This window comes from Cyprinodon variegatus, unplaced genomic scaffold (assembly GCF_000732505.1).
Source record: "Cyprinodon variegatus isolate N-32 unplaced genomic scaffold, C_variegatus-1.0 Scaffold999, whole genome shotgun sequence".
NCBI lineage: Eukaryota > Metazoa > Chordata > Actinopteri > Cyprinodontiformes > Cyprinodontidae > Cyprinodon > Cyprinodon variegatus.
The window spans coordinates 211347-221624 of NW_015151452.1; the positions used below are offsets into that span (position 1 = coordinate 211347).

At 38.8% G+C, this 10278-nt stretch overlaps 1 protein-coding gene across 1 annotated transcript in view; it reads right to left on the reverse strand.

The window, feature by feature from the left end:
• Nucleotides 1-1003, reverse strand: part of LOC107100676 (TGF-beta receptor type-1-like) — a 35185-nt gene extending 34182 nt beyond the window's left edge. Inside the window, exon 1 of the mRNA XM_015399251.1 lies at nt 903-1003. Coding sequence (XP_015254737.1) covers nt 903-969 — 67 coding nt within the window. The 5' untranslated portion in view covers nt 970-1003. The remainder of the gene's footprint in view (nt 1-902) is intronic.
• Between the last annotated feature and the right edge of the window lie 9275 nt (nt 1004-10278).

Consider the following 10278-nt stretch of genomic DNA (forward strand, 5'->3'; position numbering starts at 1 on the left):
CTCTCCGCATCGTTTGTTTTTAAATTATTTGCTGCTGTCTGTTTGGACCTTTCTGAACATGTGCAGCAAATGGACTGATCCAATATGGTGGACACTGAAGGGGGGGGGGTCTGATTGCATTTTAGAGAGAGGAGTTTTATGAAAAACATCATTAATGTGCACAAATAAGGAATATTCTTATTAACTATAAATGTAAACAGAGTTTAATGGCGGATCTTAAATATGGGGACTAGTCCGAATCAGAAACTAACTTCAGCTTGGTGAAAGTGAGTAAAGGTGATAAAAGTGCTAAAAGTCAGGCCTGCAGGGGATCACTATTAGAACTGATCCACTATAATGGTGATAGCCGTTTAAAACGCAGCTGTATACTAATTCAAAACACAAAAGGGGGGGTTGTGCACTTTGACCTTTGTCCAAAACCAACATAATGCCTTAGATTTAAAACAAGTCACTTTATAACAAACTGCCTGCTCACACAGAATCACACACTGTACCGGCCTCCAAACCACAAAGACAATGAAACTGATTATTATTTTGAAAAGATTTCGTTAGAAACTTTTCTTTCTTTCAGCTAAAACTGCGATAAACAGCAGCTCCGCTCTCTGAGGACTAAAGGACCTTTATCTGCTCAGCTAAAAGCCTTCAGCTCCAACACTCCTTCAATCTCACAGCCTCTTTGTTTCGTTCCTTGTTGTTGTTTTTTATTTGCATTGTTTTTCCCCCACAGCCAGACAATAAACATTCTCCAGACAGGCGGCAGCAGGCTGACCGCAGACCCTGCGCCATCTTAGTTACACACACTCTTCTCTTTACGTGCTTCTTCAACAAAGAGCTTTCTAACGGAGCTAAGAGCAAAAGAAGAAATAAAAACCGCCTCTAAACATCCACGGAATGATGCTTACCGTCATTTTCTTGTAACCTTGTCCCAAAGAGCAGAACCAGCAGTAGCAGACCTGGTACTGCGTTCATCGTGGCTACGGAGCAGAATGCTGAACCCTGGCTGCCAACTTGTCTTTGCTCAGAGGATGCTCATCGCTCATTGGTTGTTAGAGCGTTAGGTCCCGCCCTTCACAGCGCCTTTTCCGGTGATTCTATCATCTGATTGGTTGAAGGAGCAGCCCTCCGTCCCATTGACTGGGAACTGGACCTCCCCTGTAAACAAACGCTCACCGTAGTCGTTTTAATTTAGAAAAAAAAAAAAAGAATAAAGCTTTATGACTTTATTCAGTTTAGTTAATCTGATTGATTCACACAAACATATTTCTTATTAAATGTTATTTCTAATGTCTTTACAAGACTAAAAACCGTAATAAAAATATCGGGTTAGTGCCCTGCAACAGGGGCGGATTTAGAAAATTTGGGGCCCTAGGCAAAGACAGGTAGGGGGGGGGCTCTGAATTGAGAAGACAACACATAAAACAGACCCATCATACAGATAGAGAAATATCGAGAAAATACAAAATTTTCCTTATTACATTTTCATATTTTTCCTCCCATTGAACAGTCGACCTACAATGGACAAAAGTCAAGTCAAACCAAATCTAGATGCAAAAGGCCACATATAACTCACATGAATTGAATAAACAAAAAACAAAATAAACTCACAAAAACACACACCCTGTCAGGGTTTGGTTGAGGTTAGAGGACCCAAATGCAGAGGCAGGGGTGAGTTTCTTGAAAATTTAACTGAATAAACACAGGTAACAGAGGCAGGAATCCCAAAAAATCCATCTTAAAAATGTAAAAGAAAAAAACAGAACCATGGAGACATCATCCTCTCCTTTGGAAACAACTACTAGGTTTAGTCCGTGAGGCAGACACCCTGTCTACTTTAAAGGGTAGGTTCCTTTTTGATAAAGCTTATAGTTAGAGTGGCTCAGGATATCCTGAGCTATCTCTACAGTTATGCTGCTATAGGCTTAGACTGCTGGAAGACATGGAGACCCCTTTTCACCAGCTCGGAGCTCGTCTGTCTGGCTGTGTTTTTCCTGGAAGGGGCCGCCTGTGGAGCTGGATCAATCTGACTGGATGATCTGGTTGAATTGTCTCTGTAAAGTGCCTTGAGATGACATGTGTTGTGATTTGGCGCTATAGAAATAAACTTAATTTAAATGAATAAAGGAACCCCTTTTATTGTCTCATCTTTTATAGTTTTCTTAAATTGCTAAATATATATATATATATTTCCATTTTAAGAAATAACAGAACATTCTAAAACCTTTGAGATATCAAAGGTGTTTTAGGAAATTTCCAAACAAAAGCGAAATTTTTCTTCTGGAAATAAGTGATGTAAAAGCCAATATGTTGGTGTGAAAAACCAACAGACTTTACTGGGGAACCAAAAATAGCTAAATAAGGATTCATATCAATTTTAGTTTTGATGGCTTTAGATAAAATAATAGTAAATTGGTTACAGAAATGATGAAGTTTCGAACACAAAAAGAAGATGTGGCTCAGGTCAAATGGCTTTGTATGACATCTTTCACACTCATCTAATCTCTCATCCATGGCCGTGGAAAGTGGGGGTGCTGCAGCACCCCCTAGTGTGGAGAGAATGAGATAAAAAAAAATATATATATATATATATGCATAAAAAATACTTGGCACAATTTTATGAATTTCTTATTGGCTTGAGAAATGATTTTGCCTTTTTTAATTTTACTATTATGTGTATTTGGATTTAAATTGTATTATTATGAGGTCTAATCAACTCAAGTCCATGGAAGTTATGTTGTCATGGCAATGTCAACAAGCTAGTGCATGGTATCCCGCTCACAGCAGCAGACTAGTAAATTCCCATAGTATAAAGACAGAAACGAGGAGGAAATATGGCACAGAACTGATTTCAGATTTGTCCGCTCATGTTAGACTTTATCTCCATGACCTCAGAGCGCACCTGAACATTTAGACATCTGTAACCATGACAACCAGCTGTAGCTCAAATTAAAAGCATGGTGCAAATAAAAGAAGTGTCTGTGTGTTACAGACCCTGATTGTGTGCAATGGGGTGTATATAATAATAAAGTAGTGAATCTCAATCTATTTACTCAGTTATTTTTATTGCAAATAGACTTATAGGCTCATAGGTATTTTGTCCTAAAAGAAAAAAAAAATGTTCACAGCACCCCCTGTTCAAAAGCATTTCCAGCGGCCGTGCTCTCATCACACTCTCTGGGAAAACCTTTGACAGAATAATGAACTCTGCAAAATACTGCAAATTGAATAAGTTGCAACCCAGCTGAGGGTGTACTAGACAGAATAGCAGATATTGTCTTTTGAATTGTTTCTATAAAGGGAATTGAGATGAACTGTTTTTTGAATTGGCGATACAGAAATAAACTGAATTGAAATGAATTAGATTTAATGTGTGGAATCTACTTGAAAAAGGCAAAGTTGTAACCAGAATTAAAGTTTAGGATGACTGGGATCTGGATGTCTCTAATTTTTTAAACGCTTTCCTGACAGCCAAGGTTTGAGACTGAAACATCCACAGAGTTGTTGTGAGGACATAGAGGATTGTCACACCAATGCAGTTTCCAGAAAAGGAAAAAAAAAAAGCTTGAGCAACGCATGTCAGAGTGGCTCTAACGAGGCAACATATCAACAACTGATACAGTCATTGCCACAGCTATCCCTCGATTAGAAATTTACAAGGACATCCTTTGGTCAGAGGTGGCCCATGTCTTATATTTCTTTATTTTTGCCAATCAGAACAGTTTCTTCTCATTTTAACCTAAACAGATCAACTGATCTAATAGATTAGAGTCTTTTCTTGGGCCATTATGTTAGGAAAACACAAAAGCAACACATGCACACTTAATCCTGTTAAACTCTCTTTTGGCTCACCCTTCCTTCTCATTTTATCACATTACAACAACCAGAAACTGGAGGCTTGTTGCTTTCCATGTGATCGACCAGTTGTGTCCGACGTGTGCAGCCGCTGAACTGATTCTGCTACGAGATTCCAAAATGATTTGTTAAGACAGAGGGAGACATTTCCATTTTTAATTAGTGTGAAATTATTATACTCAAGCTAAAATCTAATCTAAACCATTACTCTGCTGACATTTGTGCACCAAAATATTAATTTAATCCATTTATTAAATTAGGCAAGCCTTTTATTAAAAAAAACGTTTATATCTCTAAAAACTCGTTAGGACTTGTTAATCTAACCCTCTCCAACAAATAATCTAAATAACTAGTTTCAATAAATGATTGCATGCTTGTCATACTCTTGGCGCTTTACTGTTTACTCCATTCAGGGTGTAATTTGGCCTGTTTTTCATGATATTTTAATCTGATCCCCCGGTTTCTGCAGCTATTTATGCTGCCTGTTTGCCTGCCATCGGAGCCAGATTATTCAAGCTGTTTGTGAGAGTAACTTTTGTGATTCCATATCATTCTGATTTTCTGATTCTGACCTATTTTTGCTGTTGGGACATCCAAGTTTTGCTTTGCCTCTGTATTTGCTCTGTTAAGCTGGGCATACACTATTTGATTTGTTTGCACTTTTCAGGCCTGATCATGCGTTGTGTAGCATACAGGGAGTAACGAGGGGCAATCAGCCTCTCACGACTACCTCCCGTTTAGGAATTGTAAGGTTGGGAGAAAATCAAACATGTTTGAAATTCAGTTGGCCGTCGTAAGGTGCAAATTGTTCAGTGGGCAAACAAGGACTCTTCTTCTTCCTCTCAGATGAAAACACAGAAGCATGGCTGGGTACGAGTGAAAAGCAGTTCTCTCTGTAAAATTGACAGACCTTACTAGCCACGTTTGCTCAGCCATGTCTTTGTCCAAATACGTCGTTGCCTTTTCTTTTTAAAGCTTTCAGCACAAAATTGCCCAAATTTCCACGGCAGCGCGTTTCACTCTAGTGAGCTTCATATTCCTCTTCTACTTGTTTGGCTTCCAGATAGACGAGTCCGAGTAGCTCCATCTCACTGCGGAGCTGAGTGCCACATAGTTTAAAGACGTGCAGTGTGAACAGATAGATCGCATCAGAGTGTCATGAGCTGTAAACTTTTAAACCCTTAGGGTTCGTTGTACAGTGTGAGCTGGAGCTGCGTGCAACGTATGAAAAATCATACAGTGTATGCCCGGCTTTAGTCTGATCTGTTCTGGACTGATTCCTGGTTTACCGAACTTGGACCTGTCTTCCGACTCCGGCTTTGGACTTCTCCTCACGGATACTGCTGCTCTTCGGCGTCGGCTGGCGCTCGCTCATTTGTTTGCTCTGCACATTCACTCTGAGCTCTAAGGGCGGCACCCGCTGCAGGCTGAGGAGAAATCTCCCGCTTGGATTCTGCTCCGTCTTCTGGGATCGGACTGAACTCAGAGCCAGGCTGGTTACTAATGCTCATAGTTGTGGCCCGTCTTAGATTCAAAGTCACCACCCTGAGTTTCTATCTCTACAGAGTATCCAGTGAAGCCGCCTAAAGCCAGGCATACACTGTGCGATATTTTCAATGGTTGAACGGAGCGACAGCTCAAACTGTACGAGGAAATCACAGGGTTTAAAAATTCACAGTTCACCATGTATGTTCTCACACTGTGTGAACCGACGCTCTGATGTGACCTATCTGCTCACACTGTACATCGAAAAACCACATCAGACTGAGCACCAGAAGATGCCCCTGATTGGACTTGTCAGTCTGGAAGAAGAACTCCCTTGTTTGCACATGTCTGTACTTAAGTTTCTGCTAAATTGGCTCGTAGCTCAGCTTAAACAGCAAGAGTTGTCCATGAACACGTCACTACGGCCGTCTGAATTTCAAACGTTTGATTTTCTCCAGACCTTACGATTCCTGATCGGAAGGTGGTCGTGAGAGGCTGATCGTTCCTCATTAGCCCCTGTATACTACACGACGCAGGACGCACCATGAGGCTGAAACTCGGCCCGATTGAAAAATGTCTGCACGACTGAAGAATCGGCCCCAAAAGGGAAAAAAATCACACAATGTATGCCCGCTGTTCTGTCTGTAGTCTGTTCCATCTCACCTTGTATATTGGGTCCAATGTTCTGTGATCATTACAATGCTATTATTTGATTTAGACACCGCTCCTTTTTATTAATTAAACTTTCCCACCCACAAGCAATTTGGAGATATTTTTGACAATGTTGAACAAAGGGACGAAAAAGTTCTGCTGTCATAGTCCAACACAATTGTTTTCATTTGTTTAGCCCCAAACTAAACAGGGTTGGGTAAAAGAAAACAAGTGTTATTTTTTTGGCCTAAAACCATTGTTTAAGTTGGTTAAACTTGAAAAAAGAAATGATTGTCCTTTGAGGCAATAAAATGTGTTAACACAACAAAGCAAGCAAGTTGTGTACTCTGAACCAGTTAGGTCAGTTATTAATACTTAAATCTTTAAGTGGGAGTTCAATACAAGGGCCAAGAGTTCTGCAAACTCTTATCTCTTTGTTGTTAAATGCGGGAAAGCCAACTTTCCGCGTTGGCACATTACTTGGCACCTTAACTCCCATCGTGGCTGCCCCGAGCTGGAGTTCACCGGGTAAGTAACCTTTCGTTCCTTCTGTCCAGCCAACCCATGTTAATTTTCTTTTTCAGTTTTTGGCATTTACTTAATCATATTAAGTTACTTAAACACCATTTTTTTTTATATCCTACCTTGCTAACATAAAAAAAATGTGTTAAAATAACTAAATCCCATTTATTAAATGTCAAAAACAGATGCATTATTCTTTTCAGTTCAACTCTGATGTACCCCAAACTCCCAAACTCTTACATGTATTTTGCACTTTCCTTTTCCTTAAACATGTTACATGTTCAGTGTTTGTAAAATTGTACATAGTATTAAGCAGTGTTACAAACGCATTTGCTAATTATTTTAAGTGTACAAGTACACAACGTAGCACAAGTTAAAGTGGGACATTTGGGCCTAATTATTCTGCATTTATCTGTCCCTGTTGGAAGGGCTTTGATCCTGGTACAGTTCAAATAAAACTAATGTTTTGGATGTATATGTTGCCTCTGTTGTTATTTACACATTTCTGTAATAATTTTTAGAAATTATAAGTTAATACAACTTAGAGGAGAGTTTGTGGCAAAAAGAATTTAAAGTTATTACAGTGTAAAATTAGAGGTACGTATAACACAGAGTTGGGTTGACAAAAATTAGAATTCAGAGTTGAGTTAACCGAAAATAAAAACTCATATTTAGTTCATCCAGCTTTTTTTTTTTTGCAGTGTATGTAGAATAGCAGGAATAATATAGTTATGGTTTATTTGAAGGCATTTTAATTGGTTTATATCAAATCATCTTTAGGTAGAACTGCTTAACTAAAATATCCTCATAAACTGAGGTGTCAAGTAACAAAGTACAAATAATTCCTTAACTTATTAACTAAGTAGAAATGTTGGCTATCTATACTTTACCCAAAGTGATAATTTTTAATAGTTTAATCATTTTTTATATTTTTTTTAACTTCTACTCTTTACATTTTAAAAATAGACCTTTTAGTTTTGTTTAATTCAAGCTCATTTTTATTATGGTATGTTGGTATTTAAAAAACAACAACATCAAAATAATTGGTTTTATCCAGACAATACATTTTTTGCTGGTTGGACTCAGTGCTGTCCCAAATTATTGTTTGCAACATACCAAGATAAATGTTTTTTATTGATGATGCAAAGTTAAATTTGACACTGTTACCATTAATTATAAAAGTAAGAAAATGAAGTCTAAGGAAGTTGTTATCCAGAATTGTAGAAACATGTTCCTTTAATAGGGTAGTGCAGTAAAGTCCTTCACATTCTTCCTGCATTACCTTACTTTTATACTTGTAATAATTTTAAAAATGGCACTTTTACACTTTTATTTGAGTAAAAAGCTTAAGCTGATTCTCTAACTTCTACAAAAGAGTTTTAAAGCAGTACGATAGGGCGAAGTGAGCAGTCTTTATTGTTTCTCTCTATTTACTGTCCTAATCCCTCCCACCAGAGTTGTTCCTGTAGGCAGAAGCTACTAGTGCAGTGTGTTTACGTCCGTACGTCAAAAGTATCACATAATTTAGCGGGTCACCTGCTCTGGTGTTCCCACAGCATGACGATCAGAGTCAAGGCGATTTTAATGCTGATTGCTTGCCGAGTCGTCCGACCATGCGCCAGTGAGCTTTTCCCACTGCCACTAAAGGCCAATTGTAAACCGGTTTTCAGGGCAGTGGGACAGGAGTGTTTGAGTACTAAGACACATTTAGACCTTAAAAACTCTATGCTAAATATGTTTTATTGGTTTATTGGGTACATGAATGATTAGTCCAGTTCCCCATGTCACCACCCATTCTTCTAAAATAAATCAATTGAGCTGAAATCTGGTAGATGAACCGATTTAAGCTGAATTTGTTAGATTGTCTTCCTCTTCAGGGCTACTTGCTCGATAATTAAATCCTGATCCTTTTCAACCACAAAGGGCCTCTCTGCAGCTTCACTACTGCTACTCCACTATTCAGACAGCATGTCACCCACAGCCGAAATCAGATAGTTATTAAAAACTAAGCCAAGTTATCAATCATGAAAATCTGAAAGAAATTACCACAGCTTTGACAGAACAGGAAATCAAAGCTTTTTGATGTGGCTTATTGAAAAATCAGATATGCAGTGGGTAAAACTATTTTTTCTCAGTAAATATATCTCTAGGGGTCCTATTGACATGACATTTTCACCAGATGTCAGTAACAATCCATGCAATCAACACATACAAAGAAATCAAACCATAGAGATCAAGAAATGAAGTTATGTGTAATAATGTGCACTGACAAAGGGGAAGAAAGGGAGGTACAAAAAGGCCAGGGGTGCCTCCATAAATGTTTCATAGGGGGGGGCCAGATGGGGCCACTAAAAATCTTTGTGTGACACACTGAAACTAAAAGCCATCATTTCAAGGTTTGAATCTACTATTGTGGTAAACCTGCCTGAGAAATCACAAACACCCACTCATATCTCTGTTTATTGTTTAAATTTTAATGTTGACAATAAATGATTTCTGAAGGAGCCACTGCTGGTTACAGCTTTAGATTCCAGTTTTATTTATTTGTGGTTTTACCTCTATGAGGACGAAGATTTGCAACAAACAGGAGCAGGTTGATAAAAAATGTTTTCAATTTGGGTTTGTCAAACCTTTCTGTTACTGCTTTTCCCCTGGCTATGTAGTTTTTTATTAGTCATGAGCTGCACTAACAGCGTCTGAGTCATTTATGAAAGAGTTCCTCAGAGATGCTATTTTCATTAACTTGATTTGAATTAAACAGAGAAAACCCAAAATACTTGACTGTAAAATGCCAAGTCATGTTCAGTTTAATTTGTTGCACGGCAACAGTATTCACCCAGAAGCACATGCTGAATGATACAGACATGTGAAACAAAAAACTGATAAGAACCTGCACTCTGTCCCAGAAAATGGAAATAAAAAGGAAGGCGCACCATTTTCTGTACCCAAGAACTCGATATGATATCCACAGACTTATAGCCATCATGGTTTGGCACACACGGTCACGTTAAAGGAGGTTTTTGCTTGTTTTTATATATAGGCAGTTTGATTTTCAGCTGCAGGAGACCTTAAAGAGCTGCTCCTCTGGTCTCTGTGTTACTTCTGCTCTCAGAGACACAGACAGTTACTCTATCAATATCCAGAGTGGAGATTTCTTGAAGAAGCACTGGAGAAAAAGCCAAGGCTGTCCTCAGCCTTCCGATTAGCATTTCATTATCAAAGGTTTTGAATCAGCTTATCAACCCAATGTCACCCTAACATGTGTTTGTGATAATGTCCTACATGTGGCCTGAGTTAAATAAACAATGTTTCATAAGAGGTGTTGGTGAGGTCACGAGACAAAATCCTGGACAAAACTTTAAAAAGAGCTTCTAGTAAATCTATGCTTGTACCTGCAAACCTTTTTAACATCCAGCTTTGTGCCACTGTTTAACCTCATAATGCAGAATAATAAACAATCAGCTTTGAAAGCTGAAACCAAGCGGGCCACATCCCTAAAACAAGAAAACATCCGGCAGCTCACATTATGAAAGACATTTCACCCGAGACAGAAAACAGAAAAGACATGTACTGTCTAACATCATTTTTACATTTTAGATTTCAGATTTCAGGGAGGTGGTCAACAGCACCAAATTCCTGGGGGTGCACATCACAGACACCCTCACCTGGACTGGAAACACCACCTCACTGGTCAAAAACGTGCATGGACTTCTTGCAGAGGATGAGGAGAGCCCACCTGCCCCCACCCATCCTCACCACCTTCTACAGAAG